Source organism: Microtus oregoni, unplaced genomic scaffold (assembly GCF_018167655.1).
Source record: "Microtus oregoni isolate MIOR12 unplaced genomic scaffold, Mior012 000018F_ref0000195, whole genome shotgun sequence".
NCBI lineage: Eukaryota > Metazoa > Chordata > Mammalia > Rodentia > Cricetidae > Microtus > Microtus oregoni.
Genome location: NW_024543077.1, coordinates 23,834,098 through 23,853,966, shown reverse-complemented (window position 1 = coordinate 23,853,966; position 19,869 = coordinate 23,834,098). Strand labels below are relative to the sequence as shown.

At 45.9% G+C, this 19,869-nt stretch overlaps 1 protein-coding gene across 12 annotated transcripts in view; it reads left to right on the top strand.

Moving 5' to 3' along the window:
- Positions 1–19,869, top strand: part of LOC121458699 (disks large-associated protein 1) — a 798,580-nt gene that overhangs the window by 754,796 nt on the left and 23,915 nt on the right. For all 12 annotated transcript variants that reach the window (XM_041667976.1, XM_041667977.1, XM_041667979.1 and 9 more), the window contains one exon: positions 15,299–15,720. In XM_041667976.1, the coding sequence (XP_041523910.1) occupies positions 15,299–15,720 (422 nt within the window). The remainder of the gene's footprint in view (positions 1–15,298; positions 15,721–19,869) is intronic.

Genomic DNA, 19,869 nt, shown 5'->3' with positions numbered 1-19,869 from the left:
AGGGCAGACTTCGGAGCTGCTTCTTTCCTTCCACCATGTGGGTCCAGGCATGCCAGGCTTGGTGGCAAGAATCTTTTCCCAGTGAGCCACCCCCAGGCTCTAGTCCTCTTTTATCATGAACAGGTATTAGAATGCTGCAACTTTATGCACACACCAATGTGACCGTGTGATTGCTTTCCTTTGGCTTTTTTTTTTTTTTTCTGATTTTTAAGATAGGTTTCTCTGTGAAACAGTCCTGTCTGTCCTGGAACTCACTTTGTAGACCAGACTTGCCTTGAACTCACTGAGATCCGCCTGCCTTTGCCTCGCGCGTGTTGGGATTAAAGGTGTGCACCTCCGCTGCCTGGCTTCTTTGGCATGTTTATGTACCAGTTGTTTTTCAAAGGTTGAACCAGACTTGTGTGCCTCTGATAAATTAGAATTTATCCTGAGGTGAGGTTCATTTAGTTTCCATTTCTCTCTCTCTCGAGATGTGTGTATATACATAATATATATGTGTATATATTACACACATACATATATAGTATACACACATATATACTTTGTTGTTATTGTGTTTTGAGCCAGGATTTCTCTGTGTAGCCTTGGTTGTCCTGGAACTTACTCTGTAGACCTCAAACTCAGAGATCCAATTGCCTCTGCCTTCTGAGTTCTGGGATTAAAGCCTGCACCACGGCCACCCAGCAATTTCATTATATCTTGTGGAAGATTTTTATATCTGTGTTCATAATACTGATTTTCAGTTTTCTTATGTTTTGGATTTGGATAGTAAGATCTTGCTGATCTTGTGGGATGAGTTTGGAACGAACTTTCATGATGTTTCTATTATTATTATTAATGATGATTAATAATAAATAAAATTTAAACTTTTTTGGAAATGGAGCCTGGAGAAAGGGTTCAATGGCTAAAAGCATGGGCTGCTCTTACTGAGAACTGTAATTCAGTTCCTAGTACCCAGAATGTGTCTCACAACCATCTGTTAACTCTAGTTCCAAGGGCATCTGACACCCTCTTCTGGCCTTTGTGTGCACTGCATGCATGCTATTGACATACGAAACATTCAAACACATAAAAAAAATCTACAAAAAAAAATTAGACATGCACAAGGCTGGGTTGTAACTCCATCCTGTAGCGCTCACTTAGAATCCGTGAGGCTCTGGGTTCAGTCCGCAGCACTGCCCAAGCAGACAAGCAGCAGGCCTGACAGATAGACACGCACTACTGATGGTCTGAAAGGCTGCTCATTGTCCCTGATCCTGAGAGCTCAGAGCAATAGGGATGCACGGCAGTCTCGGGTGGGAAAGGGAACCTTAGCCATGTAAGACAGCAGTCTGGCAATTTCTTACCATACTCTGCTCTTAGAATACCGTGCAGCGGCCGGGCTCCCCGCACATCCAGGTAAGGAGATAATAGTTGAAGCTTTTTTAAAAAGGTATCAGACAGTGTGATGGGTGCCTTAAACCTCAGCACTCAGGAAGCAGAGGCAGGAGGTTCGAGGCTAGTCTGGTCTACGCAGTCAGCGCCAGTCCAGTCAGGACTACAGAGTGAGACTGTCTCAAAATGAAAGGTACCACAGAGCTGGAAAGATAGATGGCTCTGCAGTTAAGAGTATTTACTCTGCAGTGAGGACTGGTGTTCAGATTCCAGCCCCACATAGCAATCCAGTTTCTCCACAAATGCCTGTCTCCCCAGCCAGCCCTGGCTCGGTAGAGAGAGGAGATCCCAGGGACTCATTGATCTTTCGGCCTAGTTGAGAAAACAAACCCAAAGTTCAGGGAGACCTTTCCTCAGAGGGACAAATGGGGAGTGATGGGGGGGGATAACACCAGATACCCCCAAATACCCTCTTTCTGCACACACACACACACAGGTACACACACAAGCACACTCACACACACAACAAATAAATAAACATATAACATTCTCAAAACAAGAGCTGGAGCGATGTCTTAGTGGTTCAGAGCACTGGCTGCTCCTCCAGAGGACCCCAGTTCAATTCCCAGCACCCACACGGCAGCTTATGGTTCTCTGTGACTCCAAGTCCAGGGAATTCATGGCATCAAGCATGCAGACAAAATACCCATACACATTAAATAAATTAATCTTTTAAAAAAAATTCTTAGAATGAAAAGCAACCAGAAAAGCTGTCATGCAGGGCAAACAGAAACAAAATAAACAAACAACCATCCACGGAGGAAAGCGCTGTCCCAGAACAAGCCAATCTAAACAGATGACACACCATATCATTGTGTTTAGCTGTCGTTAAAGAGAACGCCATAGTAGAAACAGAAATGGTTTGTGGCTGCCAAGGGTTGGGGGTAACAGGGATGGCTAGAGGCCGTGAACTCCTCTGTACCAAACTATGATGGAGCCTACATGTTAAAGCGCATTTATCGAAAGCAGTAGAATACACAACAGATACTAAGACTGAACCCTGGCTGGGTGTGGTTGCACAAACCTGTAATTTCGGGACTTGGGAGGTTAAGAGAACTCTCCCAAGGCCAACCTCAGCTACACAGATGAGCTAAATGAAACCCTGTCTAAAAACGAAGGGGGGCGGGGAGCTGAGTGGAAAACAAACAAAGCAAGTGAACCCCAATGAACACCATCGTTTGGTAACGTAGAGAGGTACCATTTGCACCAAACGTAACATTCTAGTGAAGGGTTTTGATATCTAAGTGAAGAAGAGGTTCATGGGAACTTGACATTTTATAGAATTTTGCTATGAACTCTAAACCATTCCTAAAAACGTAGACGTATCAGTTGTGAAAGAGAGGATGGATAATAATTTCAACATCAGTGCTTGTGGGGATGTGTTGTTTGGCATATGAAACATTCAGCGCAGTGCCGGGCATGCGGATGCTCTCCTCACATTTGCCAGGAGAGAGCCGCACAGCATGGCTGTAAAGACAAAGCTATAAAAGAGCGGGGCAGCTGCGAAGGCTCAGGACACAGAGGTGCTCAGCACCCAGCCTGCAGACATGACGGAAGGAAGCCGCTGACTCCAAACGTTGTCCTCTGACCGCCACGTGTGTAGACTGTGGGACACACGTGCTCATAGGTGTGCAGAAATTTTAAAGAAAGCAATAGTATAACCTTTCCTTCAAAAAAACAAGAGAAGGGGGCTGGAGAGATGTTTCAGAGGTAAAGCACACACGGGCTGCTCTTCCGAAGGATCCGGGTTCAGTTACCAGCATCTGCATGGCAGCTCACAGTGGTCTATGACTCCAGTTCCAGATGCCCTACTCTGGCCTTCATGGGCACCAGGGACACACATACTGCACAGACGCCCATGCAAGCAGAACAGCCATATGCATAAAGTAAAATAATAATTTAAACAGAAAAGGTCACTAGTAGGTAGTGGTGCATGCCTTGAATCCCGTTCTTAAGAGGCAGAGGCAGGCAGATCTCTGTGAGTTCTAGGCCAACCTTGAACCCTCTACAGAGTGAGTTCCAGGACAGCCAGGGATGTTACACAGAAAAACCCTGTCTCGAAAAACAAATAAACAGGAGAGAGAGAGAGAGAGAGAGAGAGAGAGAGAGAGAGAGAACTTCCCCTACAGTCAACCAAGTCTTCTTAGAAATGCCCTGATGCTCGCCCATCTAGAAGAATGCTGGATGATAGTGCAGTAGGATTGCCTTGATAGGAAAAGGTGCTCGCCACACAAGCCTGATGACCTGAGTTCCCTGAAACCAATCTAAACGAGAGAGCTGTCTCCTCTGTCCTTAACAAACCTGCACATGTGTGCGCACATACACACGCACACATAACACATATACACACACATGCACATACAGTCACAAATGGTACACACATACATTCACATACACACACATATACAAACATTAGTCATTTTAAAGGATTTATTACGTGTATGCATCTGTATGGGCATCTGTGCACGTCAGTGCAAGTGCCCGCAGAGACCAGAGCCATATCAGGTTTGGGTCTGGAAACTGAACTCAGGTCCTCTGAAAGAGCATTGTGAGCTCTCAACTGCTGAACCTTCGTAATACTTTCTTGAGAAATTATTGGCAACTCTGGACGCGAGGCGTATGCCTTTAATTCCAGCACTCTCCAGGCAGAGTAGGTGGATCTCTGTGAATTGAAGGGAGCCTACACTCCATAGTGAGACAGACTGTATAGTGAGACTCTGTCTCAAAACACAAACAACTAAAGGAATAAACAAGTTAATTAATCCCCTAGAAGGGCTGCCCGTAATTTCAGTGCTTAGCCTTCTAGAATGTTCCTCCATGGGCCACTTTGTAGTTGGCCTTTCTGTGAAGTAAATGGGCTCACACAAAGATATCAGTGGCTGACCCCAAAAGAAACCCATTGTCAGACATGAAGGGTTTCTTTCATCTTCTCCTACAGTTCCTTTCTGTAATTCCGCTGGTGGCAGCTCATTTAGATCCCATCTTACGAGGCAGAATTGGGCAGTCGAGATTCCTTCATGGTGACTGGACACACACACACACACACACACACACACACCAATTATGTAGTGTTAATGAGGAGCCAGCTGTGTTCACACTGAATATCTGATAATAACCCAGGCTTCCTTCCCCAAACAGACTGAAGGCTAAGAAGTGCCAGCCTCACAAAAAGTGAGAAAAGGAAACAGATCCGAAAGAAAGAAAGAAAGATATGCAAGAGGCCAGGACACTCCTGGCCTTTCTGAATGGTCTTTCATTTGAAAGTTGTTTAGGTAACAACCTGACTGCCTGTTTGATAAGCAGGGGACTTGAGAGTTCTGAGTTCAAACAAATTAGTTCATAGGCTATTGATAAAGAAATACATAAACAAGATACGCTAGGCAGAGATCTGCTCCAAGAAGAGGTTTGGGCATGGAACATCGCAGAGTTGGTGGGCCACCAGGACATCCTCAGAATATCATGGTTAACCCATGTGCCATGTCCCCTCTGCTGGACAGCGTCACAGTAGGGACCATGCTGTCCAAAGGTCAGTTGTGTTAACACCCCGAGTCACTTTTTGCAAGGAGGCTGTTCTCTTAAACCAAACTCATCACCTTCGTCAGCATCAGCTGTCCCCCAGTTCCTGCTAGCTGTGCTATCCACAGGATCCAAGGGGTATATATATTTGCAGACATGAAGGGCGGATCCCTCCTCCACAGCCCTGGATGAAAGGCCTCCTACGGCTGCCCCATCCTTTTGCCGGCTCTCAGGAATTCCTGTGAAGTCTTCTAGGCTTCCAAGCTGATAATTGGCCGCTCCAGGACAGTAATCCTTTCTGTTGACTAAGGTAAGAAAGCCTGGGGCTCCCAGAGGGCCCCTTCCCCCGAAGAAGGATTGCATTCGCCTGGTGACTCTAAACTGCCCTTTGTCACTGGGCCCACTGGCGATTCTGACCCCAGCAGTGGACCGACCCAGAAAGGGAGGTGATTACTGCCCTCCGGATAAAAGGACTATGCAGATTTACTCAGAGGCAGAGACAGAGTGATGTGGGAACAATTTATAACTGACGGGCTTCGGAGTAATTAGAAAAACAAAAACCACCTGTGTCTTCTCTTTATACTGTCTTTTTAAATAAGGATTGTGTACTGTTGAATAAATCAGTTAATACTAAGAAAAGTAGGGGCTGGAGAGACGGCTCAGCTACTAAGAGCACTGGCCTTTCTGGCAGTTAACGTGGGTTTGATTCCCAGCACCCACATGGCAGCTCACAACTGCTGTCACTACAGTCCCAGGAGATCTGACACCCTCTTGTGACCTCTAAAGACATCAGGCACACCTGTGGTACACAGACACCCCTGCAGGCAAAACACCCATGCGTATAAAATAAATCAAATGAAACAGAAAAGAAGAACAGCACAACCTAAGTTTTCTCTTCGTTATGAGAAGCCCATGCCAGAGAGTCCCGTGCCAGCTACTGAGTCTGAAGACCTGAGTTTGATCCCTGGGACCTGTATGGTAGAGGAAACCAAGGTCCATAAATTGACCTCTGACCTCCATACACGTGCGGAGGCATGTGCACACCCCCACACATATGCACATACAGAGTAAGCAAATGTTTGAAAAGCGTAAAGCAACAACTTGCTAGCTTTGGTGGCACATGCCTGTGATCCCAGCACTCCAGAGACATCTCTGTGAGTTTGAGGCCACTCTGGTCTATACCGTGAGTTCAGGGAAAACCTCGTGAGTTCTGTGTTTGGTTGAGGAAGTACTAACACTTGTTACTCCCTTTTTCCCTCCTGTGTCGTCTTGGTGGGTGTGCAGTGGTAACTCACTTGAGTTTCTCTAATGAACAATGATACTGGCTGTTTTATCATGAATCTATTGGACAATCGTACGTCTCTTTGGAGAGCGTCTGTTCAAGTTGTTTCCCTTTTCTTCTATAGATTGGGTTGTTCTTCTGTTAGTCAGTATTTTAAGATTTGCATATTTTATATGCAAATACAAATACACACTGTTGGGGGCTGGAGAGATGGCTCAATGGTTAAGAGCATTGCCTGCTCTTCCAAAGGTCCTGAGTTCAATTCCCAGCAACCACATGGTGGCTCACAACCATCTGTAAAGAGGTCTGGCGCCCTCTTCTGGCCTTCAGGCATACAGACAGAATATTGTATACATAATAAATAAATAAATTATACATAATAAATAAATATTTAAAAAAAAAACAAATACACACTGTTGTTCTTAATTTCTGTTTTTCCTATGGGGGTAAAGACGATTACGCAGGGAAAAGACACAGACACACGGCGGTACCACGTGGTACACTTTTTAATGGGAGGGGAAAACACACTAGGAAAAGTGAAAGGAAGGGACAAAGGGAAGGGATAATAAAAGGGGCGAACTTGTGGCTTGTCCTTGCTTTTAACAGAGGATGCAAAGGCTTCTGGGAAATGTGTCCCGCGCTTGCCGTGCGCTGGAGTCCAGAGGGATGTTGGGAGTTGTAGTGTTGCAAGGGAACAACACACACTAGATCTTTATAAAATTGAAAATGTATTTTTTCCCCACATTCTATGAGCTGGCTTCCCACTCTCTGTATAGGGTCATTTGAGACCCCAGTTTTTAATTTTCAAAAAGTCCCGTTTTCAATCTTTGTTTTGTTGCTTATAGTTTCCGTATCCTGCTTAAGAAATCATTACCTTTTTAAACGTAAAGAAAAGAAAATCAGCCTGCAAACCACAATCCCAGAGAACTTAGACAACAATGAGGACACTAAGAGAGACTTACGTAGATCTAATCTACATGGGAAGTAGATAGTAGAAAGAGACAAGATCTCCTGAGTAAATTGGGAGCATGGGGGCCTTGGGGGAGGGTTGAAGGGGAAGGGGAGAAGCAGGGAGGGGAGCAGAGAAAAATGTAGAGCTCAATAAATATCAAAAAAAAATTATTCCCAAAGGGTTGGGGAGATGGGCAACCAGGGACTATGAGCACTGGCTGCTCTTCCAGAGAACCCTGACTCAGTTCTTAGCACCCATATTGCAGATCAGAACCATTTGTAATACTAGTCCCAGGAGATCCAACTACTGACAGCAAAAAATTCAGAAAATGAGGAAACAAAAATTCCCTTCAGTGACGTGCCGCTAGTGATCTTGCTCCTCTAGCAAGGCCCTACTTCCTGGAGTTTCCACCGCTTTCTAAAGTAGTTCCACCTGTCAGGTATCAGGCACCCAACACAGGGTCAAAGGATGACCCTAGTTTAACAGTGCATGCTTTGTGAATGTAGAATGTGATTACTCACTTTAGGGGAGAGCCAGGAACATTCCTGTTTGTTGGTGGAAAGGGAATTGGTACAGAGAGATATTCTGACTTGTAAAGAAAAATCTCTACTCTGTTTGACCTCCCACCTATGGAGACCCCTTCCTGCTTCTCCCACCACACCTTTTCCTTTGTGCTTAGGACTTAGACCTCAAGAGTACACTGACTAGAGGCAAAGAAGATGTCCTGGCATTAGGATGTGCTTGAGATCTGGGTATGGAAGTTGTAAGCTCACACAGGGGGGGCTATGAGTTTGAGAACGGCTTGAACTACACCATCACATCCTCTGTCAAAACAATAAAATCGTCTTGCAAGTAACTCCTGCCATTCTAGCCCAGATACAGACTGAGCTCCCTGAGATGAGAGCCACTCCCCGTCTCCAGAAACAAAGCTTCAGTGAACAGAAATCTTTTTTGGTGTTGTTTGTTTTTGTTTTTTTTTAAAAAAATATTTATTATGTATACAATATTCTAACTGTGTGTATGCCTGCAGGCCAGAAAAGGGCACCAGACCCCATTACAGATGGTTGTGAGCCACCATGTGGTTGCTGGGAATTGAACTCAGGACCTTTGGAAGAATAGGCAATGCTCTTAACCGCTGAGCCATCTCTCCAGCCCTGGTTTTTGTCTGTTTTTTTTTTTTGTTTGTTTGTTTGTTTGTTTTTATGAGATGTGGTTTCTCTATGTAACAGCCCTAGCTGTTCTGGAACACACTCTGTAGTCCAGGCTGGCCTCGAACTCAGATCTACATGCCCTTGCCTCTCGAGTGCTGGGTTTAAAGACATGCATCACTACCACTGGATTTCTGAAGAGAAGTCTTATACTTTTGGTTTTTCCATCAAAATTGCCTCTATTTCCATGAGCATTTCCAGCAGTGACCTACTTCTGAGTTTCAAAGACCTTTCTTCCTTCCTTCAAATTATCAAAGCTTACAGCTCAGAGGCAGATATGGTGGTACATTCCTGTAATCCTAGCGTCTGGGAAGTGAAGGTAGGAGGGAGGGTCAGGAGTTCGGGATCATACTTGGCTACATAGCAAGTTTGAGGTCAACCTGGGCTACATATGACCCTGTATGTTTGTTTGTTTAGTGGGCAGGTGCATGTTGGCAGTCAGAGGAAAGCTTGCAGGAGTCAGTTGGTTCTCTCCTTCATTGTGTGGGTCCCAGGGATTCAGTTTATAACATCGGGTTTGGTGGTGGGTAAGCCACCTCACCAACCCGCAAGATTCTACATTTCAAAACAGAAGCACTCACAGCAGACTCAAAACTGGACAGAGCAAGCAAGCCGTAGCCAAACCACGTTGTTTTCTCTGCCCATAGTGATGGCCATTATAAAGATTCCTCCTCTGATCCCAGGTGACTTCACTGTGGAAATAGTTGGGCTTTTTCTGATTTCAATTAACAAGAATTAAAAAAAAAAAAAAACAACATTCAAAATCGAGGGGCCTAGAGAGACAGCCACTTTAAGCTCAAGGCTACATCCCTGTTTTGCTCACCTGGATTCTGGATTCATCACCCTGCCCCCCACTGTCTCCCCAAGGACCCCACCCTTCACAACCTCTCTCCTTTGCTTAACAATGGTGAAACCTAATCAAATAGTTTCTAACCATGCATCTGAGTTTTGGAGGTGTGGCCTTCAGGGGTTTTGAATTTCAAATGTCTGACACTTAAGACACTAAGTCCAAGACAGCCTCAAATTTATAGCTCTTAGTCCTGAGCTACAGAGTATGTGGCGCCACCCTTGACCCATCCCTCTTTGCTCCTTCTTTCATTCTTTTCTTCTTCCCTTTCCTGTCTTCCTTTCTTCTTTTCCTTCTACTTCCCTCTTTCTCTTTCTTCCATTTTGCATCATTTTTGTTTTGGTTTGGTTGGGTTTTTTGAGACAGGGTTTCTAGCTGTCCTGGAACTAGCTCTGTAGTCCAGGCTGGCCTCGAACTCACAGAGATCCACTACCTCTGCCTCTCGAGTGCTGGGATTAAAGGCAGGTGCCACCACTGCCCGGCGTGTTTGTTGCTGTTGTTGTTTTAAGATCATTTAGTTTGTAGAAAGATAAAGAAACCAACTCACTGTGACTTTCATTTAACCAAAGCTATGTTAAAATGTATTAGTGGGACTGAAGTGACAGATAGCTCAGCAGTTACGAACACTTGTTGTTCCTGTAGAGGACCTAGGTTGGTTTCCAGCACCCAGTTGGGTGTTAGCCATTGTCTGTAACTACGGTTCTAAGGGATCTGACGCCCTCTTCTGGCCTCCTTAGGCACTGCATATGGGTAGTACACATACATACACACAAGCAAAACACTCATAGACATAAAATAAGCATAAACTCTCTTCGTTGTTAGTGAGACTTCTCACACCTTGCGTCAGTGGCCTAGAACTGGCTCTGCTCCAGTTCTGAAGGCAAAGTAATTTCTTCCGGACCTTTCAAGAGGTAGAACCAAGTTTCTCATAGTGACAGCCATCAGGGATATTAGCAGCTTCCCAGCTCCTCCTCGAAGAAGACCAGAAATACATGGGTCCTCTCAAAAGCTGTTGGATGTCACCTACTGTCCTTACTTCCCATGCTCTGCCCTTGTCTGCCAGTGCATCTCCCCTGTTCAGCTTGGTGTGAGTCTTCATGCTGGGAATCTGGTCCTTGGTCTTAAAGAGATTTCTGGGCAAAAAGAATGACGTCGCGGAGTTCATGTGAGCAGTGGGTGCGTCCTGTGAGCAGCTCTGCAAACTAGATAGAACAGCATTAGCCTGGCTCACAAGGTGGCAGGGAGTTCTCTGAGTGAGGGCAGTTGACGGCTGTGATCAGTTTTGGCTTGGGAGCTCTGACTAAAGAGCACATTTTTAGAGGACTCCTGACCTACCACCCCTTTCTTTTGACGTTTAGTTTGTATAATGAGTCATGTCGGGTCTTGATCAGAACTGGCGCTGGTCCACAAAGCACCGAGATGGGCATCACACTGAGGCATACTTTTCAGATCCCACATAAACCTTGACAGGAGCTTGGGGAAGGCTGAGGGTTTCTAAGGAGAAAGAATAGCCTAAGCTTTCGCACTTCCATCTGTGTGGCCAGAGTTACCTCAGAAAGGCAAGTGTTATGCAAAAGGAAGGATAAAGAGGGTGAGGAGAGGCTGGGGACTCTGCCAAGGGAAGACTGGATTACTCTCCCTAAACCCCACATGCCTTGTAAGGCACTGGTTGTAGGCCGAACAGGTTCAGACCATTAGCACCGAGATGTCAGAATTCGAGTGTGGCTCTGTAGGTGAGCACTTGCCTAGTACACGCCTGGCCCTGAGTTCAAACCCCAGCCTTTACACAAACATACACTGAAGATGGCCGTTGTGCTTACCTGGCAGTCTGTGTCCCGTGTTCCCACCCCCTCCACTTTCCCCTCCCCTCCCCCCACTCCCGCCGTTTTATAAAAACTGTAACAGGTTCATCTGTAACCTGTTCCACATAGAAACATTGGGGCAGTGGGGTAGAAAGTCCTTCAACACCCGCTTGTTCACAGGCACAAAGGTCCTTACTAGGACTGCAAGCTGGTGAATTGTGGCTCACTCTTCAGAACACACAGGGCTTTGTCCCCTGCACCGGCTGAGCCACAGGTTTTCTGCATCCCAGACCTGAGCACTGGCTGGCCTGGTTCAAAAGTGTTATCCTTACACACTGTGCCCGCAGGGCAAGCAGGAAGGAAGAACTTCAAGACTGGGAAGTGTGGGTTTGGAAGCAGCCAGACCAGGCTCAGCTTCAGGGTTACCCCACTCGTGGAGATTAATCTTAGTGATCCTTTCCTGGGTGCCCAGCAACAACTGAAAAGCACTCACAACTTGATCACGCCCTTGACCCCCAAGGGCCTCTGCACTTGAAAGACACACAGCAGTTTTGTGGTGCAGAGCATCCTTTGAAAGCTCTAGGGGAAGAAAAAGCCTTTGCTTACCGGACTCAAGGGCTAAAACGGCCCAGCTTGTGCCGGGTTGCTGGAGTTCAAAGGTGCCGCTTTTAATCCCAAACCATTTTCATTCAGCTTAACTTTTTATTTCTTTCTGGGTGGCTAAACTGCAAACTTCTATTAATCTTCTGCCAAGTTGTTTTTCTTAAGAAGGTAGATAAATTGCCCAATCCACAGCCGGGAGACTGTGGCTGTCAGGAATGCTGGCGGGACAGTTCTGTGGGGCTACAGACAGGGAAGTAGGCCACCGCTTTCTCTGCGCAGCAGAGTGTGAGCTGTTTTCTCTCTGGAGCCGAGTGTGAGCTGCTGGGGGACAAGTGGCAAGAGTGAATTTGGGAATCTGATCCCTGCAATCAGAGATCTCGGGGAAAGAAGCCTAAATATTTCTGCAGTGTTGAGTTTTGAGTTAGAAGAGAGTCAGAATGTCAGCAGCGATGATGGATGCCATCCAGGTCACACATGGGCAGCAGGAGAGAAAGCTCAACCTCGGGAAGCGACGTTTAGCATTTAGGGACAAAGTGGGAAAAATACAGACACAGCCAAGGAATGAGTGGCTGCTGGAAGGGACGTTTTACCTGAATTTCTGCCCTTCCTTGTTAGAACAAAGAGACTTCCTAACATGACTCTCAAGCTTGTACACCACACACACACACACACACACACACACACACACGTGCGTTTTGCTTCTTTGCAGTATTAAGTTTCCAGAAGTAACGAGAGCTGATCATGTCAACAGATGTGATTTCCTTTCTTTGTATGTGCGTGAGGTGGTTTGAAAAAGGTCTCACTATGTAGCTCTGGCTGTTCTGGAGCTCTCTGTGTAGACCAGGCCGGCCTTGAAGTCACAGAGATCCAAGCGCTGGATTAGAGGCATGTGCGCCCACGCAGGGCTACATGCAGTATCTTAAGTCTTAAGTGATGAGATGTCCCGAAGTGAGCGGCCTGGATCATGGTGTATGTGGCTGTCTGTCTCTGCCTCCCAAGTGCTGGGACTGAAGGTGTGTGGGTGGCTTTACGCTTTGTCATTTGGTTTTTGTTTCTCGAGCGAGACTGTTTCTTTCTGTAGCCGTGGCTGTTCTGGAACTCACTCTGATGATCAGGCTGGCTCCACCTGCCTCTGCCTCCTGAGCGCTGGGATTAAAGGCGTGCGCCACCACTGCCCAGCCTGTCTTTAACTCTTAATAGTTAGCACAGACCAGTCCTCCATCCATCTTTGACATATAATCTCTAGGGGAAAATACGGATTTTTTTTTTTTTGAATAATGATCCTTTCTCCTTTTGACGACTTGATTTAACTTGTTCACATGACTGCTTCCCTATGTTATCTGGACCTTTGTTTTGATGTTAAAACAAGCATTAGTTTTAATTAACTGACACAGGGTAATCCCAGAGAATTGCAAATGTCTGAGCTATTTAATGCTGCACAGACTTTGCTTAAGGCACAATCCTTTCCAGTTGGTACTATTGCATATGAAACATTAATTGGAAATCGACCGGCTACAAGAACAAATCACAGGATACACAAGGAAACCCACTTTAAGAGTTTTATTAATGGGGGCGGGGAGGGGAGAGTAATGCAGGGTCCTGTCTGAAAGCAAAGCGTCAATGCGGTGAGAGAGAGAGAGAGAGAGAGAGAGAGAGAGAGAGAGAGAGAGAGAGAGAAGGAGAGGAGAGGAGAGGAGGGGGGGTGGAGTGGGCGTGTCTGCCTTTAAAGGCCGTCTAGCGCATGCGCACAGGGGCTTATGTAGCTATGTCGTGCATAGATTACGTGACCACACTGTGCGTAGATTACATACAGCTTCAGGCACTGGGGTGACCAGGCAGTTTACCTGAATGCCCATGGCGCATGCATGACTGTGGGACCCAGAAGCTAACTTTTTTTTAAACTAAGGTGCTGAAGAGACGGTTCAGTGGTTAAGAGCACTGGCGGCCCTTGCAGAGGACTCCCAGCAACCCACACGGTGGCTCACAGTGTCTGTAACTCCAGTTCCAGGGGATTCAACACCCTCTCCTGGCCCCTGAGGGCACCAGGCACATACACAGTGCACGCGCACACATACACACACGTACATACTTATTATACATACAATATATATGTATTGAGTGAGGCGAAACACTCAGATATGTAAAATCAAAATAATTCTTTCAAACATGTTTACCGCTTAAGCATGAGGATTTGAGTTCAAATCCCCAGCACCCACATACCTGACTGTAGCCCCAGCAATGTGGGGAACAGAAACAAGAAGCTCACTGGGTCCTCTTGGCTATCGGCCTGGTTCCAGGTGCAGTGGAAGACCCTGTCTCAAGGGAACAGAATAACCAATGTCTTTCTCTAGAGCAGTGGTTCTCAACCTCCCTAACGCTGCGACCCTTTAATACAGTTCCTCATGCTGTGGTGATCCCTAGACATAAAATTATTTTTGTTGCTACTTCATAACTGTGATTTTGCTACTGTTGTGAATTGTAATGTAAGGGTCAGACTCACAGGTTGAGAACTACTGCTCTAAACTCACATATGTATGCACATGTGTGTGCTCCCAACATATGCACATATACTACACACACACACACACACACACACATTAAACACAGAGACACAGAGAGACCTAGTGAATAAGAGGTGATATTGATGGGGTATAGAGAAATTGATACTTGAATCCATCACAACCCTCTGACAGGCCACATGCCCTCACCTTCATAGTAGGGGTAAGCAATAGATACACAGAACTATTTGGTAAATAAATAAATAAATAAAAAGTTCTCATGAATATCCATATAAAAATGCCCAAACTAACCAGGTAGTGGTGGCACATGTCCTTAATCCCAGCACTCAGGAGGCAGAGGCAGACAGATTTCTGTGAGTCCCAGCCCAGCCTGGTCTACTGGGCTAGTTCCAGGCCTGCCAAGGCTATACAAAGAAACCCTGTCTCAACAAAACAAAACAGAGAGACAGAGAAAGAGAGAGAAATGCCCAAACTAAGTCCGTTAATAAGCAGTGTTTTGCCACATTGGACGAATTATGGTAAAGCAAGCAAAAGCACAGGAGGGTAGTCATGGAGAACTCTAGAACTGTAAACTTGGTCTTTATCCCAAAGACTCTGAACCATGTTATTACATGGACCTCCAGGCCTGTCAGGTGAATGCTTACCGAGCAAAAAGGGTTGAATTCAAAGGAAACCTAACGAGTGTTGAAGAAATCTTTCTCCTAAGAGGTGTCCCTAGAAAATGCAAGAATTGTGAGTCTTGGTCAAGCTCAGCTTGCATTGTTCTCCCATCTCGCAGATAATTATACAAAAATCTAATGGAAACGTTTTGCTTCTCCAGTGGCCGTCTGAAAGCCACCCCAGGTCTGGAGAAGAAGGCAGATACTGGACATCATAGTGATTTCGGGAGCTCTATGTTTTGCTCCACCTATAAAATTACTCTACTTATGCCTTATTATTCCATATTTAACAAAGATTTAGATCTGTGGCAACCAGCATATTCACCCCAAAGGTCACTCCCAGCAGTTCCTTTAAACGCTGAGAAGATGCGACCACACCCCTCGTCAGATCCACTAAAACAAATAAAACATGTACTTCGATAGATACACTTCAATAAATATCCCGGAACTAAACCCCATGTCTCTTCTCTCCCAAGCTTCCGCAGGTTCACTCGGTCCAACAGTGTGACCGCCGCAGTGCAGGCTGACCTGGACTTCCATGACAATCTGGAAAATTCTCTGGAATCTATAGAGGACAATTCGTGTCCCGGCCCGATGGCCAGGCAGTTCTCCCGGGACGCCAGCACATCCACTGTCAGCATCCAGGGTTCAGGAAACCATTACCACGCCTGCGCGGCCGATGATGACTTTGACACGGATTTTGACCCCTCCATCCTGCCTCCTCCTGACCCCTGGATTGACTCTATCACAGAAGACCCTCTGGAGGCCGTTCAAAGGTCCGTGTGCCACCGGGACGGCCACTGGTTCCTGAAGCTTCTCCAGGCAGAGCGGGACCGCATGGAAGGCTGGTGCCAGCAGATGGAGAGGGAAGAGCGGGAAAACAACCTCCCCGAGGACAGTAAGTACCGCCGGCCACTCATGTCTGTGGCTGTGCTGTGGGCGGTGCCGGTGTGTGTTTGTAGACTTTCCTGTTTGCGCTCCCACCAGCTCAGCTTCTATAACCTTCTGTTTCACACCCCAAACCCAAACTCCCGGAAGAGCTGGGCAATCCCACTGAAAAAACCAGAAACTGCTAGACTGCTCAAGAAAAAAGCCCCTAAGCAGATGCCACCTCCTCCAGCTCTAAGATCTGTGACTTCCTTCATAGAAAAACATTCAAGACCAGCATGGCAGTGGTCTCACTCTCCCAGGATCCCCACTTCCCCAGATCAACTTGGAATGTGTCTGATCCCAAGGGATTAAAAATAATTCTAACTAGATGGGTAGTTAAAGGTGCACAACTTTAATCCCAGCACTCAGGAGGCAGGGACAGGTGGGTCTCTGTGAGTTCAAGGTCAGCCTGGTGTACAGAGTGAGTTCCAGGACAGCCAGGGCAACACAGAGAAACTCTGTCTCGAAAAACATCATCATCATCATAATAATAATCTAACTAGTTTTTTTTTAATATTTATTTATTTATTTATTTATTATGTATACAATATTCTGTTTGCGTGTATGTCTCCAGGCCAGAAGAGGGCACCAGACCTCATTTCAGATGGTTGTGAGCTACCATGTGGTTGCTGGGAATTGAACTCAGGACCTTTGGAAGAGCAGGCGATGCTCTTAACCACTGAGCCATCTCTCCAGCCCAATCTAACTAGTTTTAAAGGTCTGCCTTAGTCCTGGTTACTTTTGCTACGATGAAACACCATGAGCAAAAGCAAGCTGGTGAGGAAAGGGATTATTTGGCTTCCACTTCCACTTCTCAACACTGAAGAAGTCAGGACAGGAACTTAAGCAGTGCAGGAACCTGGGGACAGGAGTTGATGCAAAGGCCATGGAGGAGAGCTGCTTACTGGCTTGCTCAGCCTGCTTTCTTATACAACCCAGGACACCAGCTCAGGATGGAACCACCCACAATGGGCTGGGCCCGCCCCCGCCCCATCAATCACTAATTAAGAAAATGCCCTGCCTGCAACCCACCTTAGGGGGCCATTTTCCTAGTTGAGGTTCCTGACGCTCAGAGTGTTTTACCTTGTCAAGTCGACAGGGTCCAGAGATGTCTTAGTTTCTTTTCGGTTTCTGTGGTAAGGTCCACTACAAATGGAATGTAAGGGAAAATGGGCTTATTTCAGCTCCCTGTCCACTGTCTGAGGTCGCGGGGGGGGGGGGGGGGGTGAGTTTGCAGCAGGGTCTGCACACTCTGTCCCGCCAATGCAAAGAAAACAATGACAAATAGCTACAGATTAGTACTCAACTCGCTGTTTCCTTGTGTGCATCTCAGGACCCCCTACCTAGGGGATGGTGCCATCCACAGTGGGCAGCTCTTCCCCACCGCAATCACCACAATTAAGATAATCTCTCAATCGTACACACAGGCTCACCTCCCAGTTGGTTCTAGATTTTGTCAGGTTGATAATTAATACTAATACACAATGTGTGTATACATGTGTGTGTTGGGTAATAATAATCCGTATAGTTTTATTAACATGCAATATTAAAATAGTGTGTATGCCCACAGAAACCCTGCTTATTGCGTCTTTTAGCCTGTTTGGTTTTTTTGTTTGTTTGTTTTATTAAATTTATTTATTATGCATACAATATTCTGTCTGTGTGCATGTCTGCAGGCCAGAAGAGGGCACCAGACCTCTTTACAGATGGTTGTGAGCCACCATGTGGTTGCTGGGAATTGAACTCAGGACCTTTGGAAGAACAGGCAATGCTCTTAACCACTGAGCCATCTCTCCAGCCCGCCTGTTTGTTTTTTTGAGACAGGGGCTAGCCTGGAGCTCAGTAGCAAAAGAAAGCTGTATACTTCTGATCTTCCTACTTCCGCCTCCCAAGTGCTGGGATTATAAATGCATGTTAGCCTCTCAAGTTATGGTGTTGTAGGCATGCATCTCCATGCAGGGCCAGCTGACCTGGAATTTTTATGTAGGCCAGGCTGTATTCAAGCTTATAGTGATCCACCTGCTTTTAGTTCCTGGATGCAGGGATTAAAGGTGTGTGCAGCCATGCATAGCCAGCTAACTGCCTTTTTTTTCTGTTAAAGACTTATTTATGGCTGGAGAGATGGCTCAGTGGTTGGGAGCCTTGGCTGCTCTTCCGGAAGAGTCAGATTCAATTCCCAGCACCCACATGGCAGCTCACAACTGTCTGAGGTTCCTATTTCATGGGATCTGATATCCTCATACAGACGTACATGCAGGCAAAACGCCAACGTATATAAATTTTTTTTAAAAAATGTAAAGACTTCTTTATGAATTTTTATGTGTATGAATATTTTGCCTTTGCATATACCATGTGCACCACATGTGTATCTGGTGCCCATGAAGGTCAGAAGAAAGCATCAGATCCCCAGGTACTGAAGTTAAGGCTGATTGATAGCCTCCAAAGAGGTGCTGGGAACCAAACCCAGGTTCTCTACAAAAGCAGTAGGTGCAGTTAGCTGCTGAGCCATCTCTCCAGCCCTCTCGGGTCACTTCTGATTGACCAAAATTGTTGTATGATGTGTATTGTTTTGGCTTTTGGGGGGCCTATCCCCCAGCTCCCAGATAAATCACAGACAAAGAATTATTCTTAGTTATGAATGCCTGGCCTTAGCTTAGCTTGTTTCCAGCCATCTTTTCTTAGCTTATGTTATCCTGACTACCTTTTGCCTCTGGGTTTTTATCTATTTCTTAATACCTTTCTTTGCCTCTTTCTCCTTGGCTTGCTGTGTAACCAACCCCTGATATCCTCCTCTCCTTGTTCTCGCCTTTGCTCCTTGCTCCCTCCTCTCAGATTTCTTTTTCTACACGTTCTTTCTGCCTGCCAGCCCAGCCTATCCTTGCTCCTGCCTCACTGTTGGCTGTTCATCTCTATTAGGACCATTAAGTGTTTTTAGACAGTCACAGTAACACAGCTTCATAGAGTTAAATAATTGCAGCGTAAACAAAGTCACACACCTGAAAATAAATTTCCCCAAAATGTAATGAAACTTTTTTTTTACCAGTCTGTTGATACATCCAGTTAGGTTACTATTCTCTATGTACAAAGTATCCTTTAGCGTAAACTGTGTAGCTGTGTAGGAAGCAGCTTTAGGCCAAACTTATCTCAGCTGTACACTAATAGAATAGAAAGCCACAATCTGGCTGACAGTGGTGGCACTCGGGAGGCAGAGGCAGGTGGATCTCTGTGAGTTCAAGGCCAGCCTGGTCTACAGAGGGAGTTCCAGAACTGGCTCCAAAGCTACAGAGAAATTTTGTCTCGAAAAACCTTAAACAAACAAACAAACAATAAATAAATAAATAAACATCTTTAAAAACATTGAATTTATGCTGGGCCCTGGTGGTATACATCCTTGATCCCAGCACTCTGGAGCCACAGACAAGTATTCTCTCTATGAGTTCAAAACCAGCCTGGGCTACAAAAAGAATTTCAGGCCAGCCTTGTCTACATAGCAAAATCCAGACCAGCCAGGACTACAGAGTGAGTAATAGGGTTTTTTTTGCCACACATCCTCCTCATATGGTAAGTTTCCCTACCTTCACAGTAAGCCAGGTCAAGCCAAATTGAAAAAGTGTAACAGGTTTATTGAGAGCAACTCCCAGGTAGGTTCTCTGATCCCAGAGACTGGGCCAGAAAAGTCCCATCCCCAAACTACAGCCGGGAGATTTTTTAGGTTGTACGTGAGGGGTGATGGTATGTCTGCCACAAACTGGGTTTGTGTCCAAGTATGGTCAAAAGCTAAGCACTTGGGCATGGGTTTAGATGCCTGGCAACTTGGGGGTGGGGCTCCAATAGCTGCCAAGAATGCAGAATTGGGCTTTTGGGTGCCTACCTTTTGTTTGGAGACTCTCGGAGCAGGAATGGGAAGGGAGAAATGTTGTGATTAAATACATTCTCAAAACAGGCAAAAAAGAGAGAGAAATGAAAGGAAGGGCAGAAGGGAGAGAGAATGAAAGGAAGGAGAGAGTAAAACTATAGGTCATTGCAAAGTAATGCCTCTGTTTATTGTCCAAAATGAGTTTGCTGTTGGGGTGCACTGGGCATGGCTGCCAGGACTTTGGGGGTGCCTAACCACTCT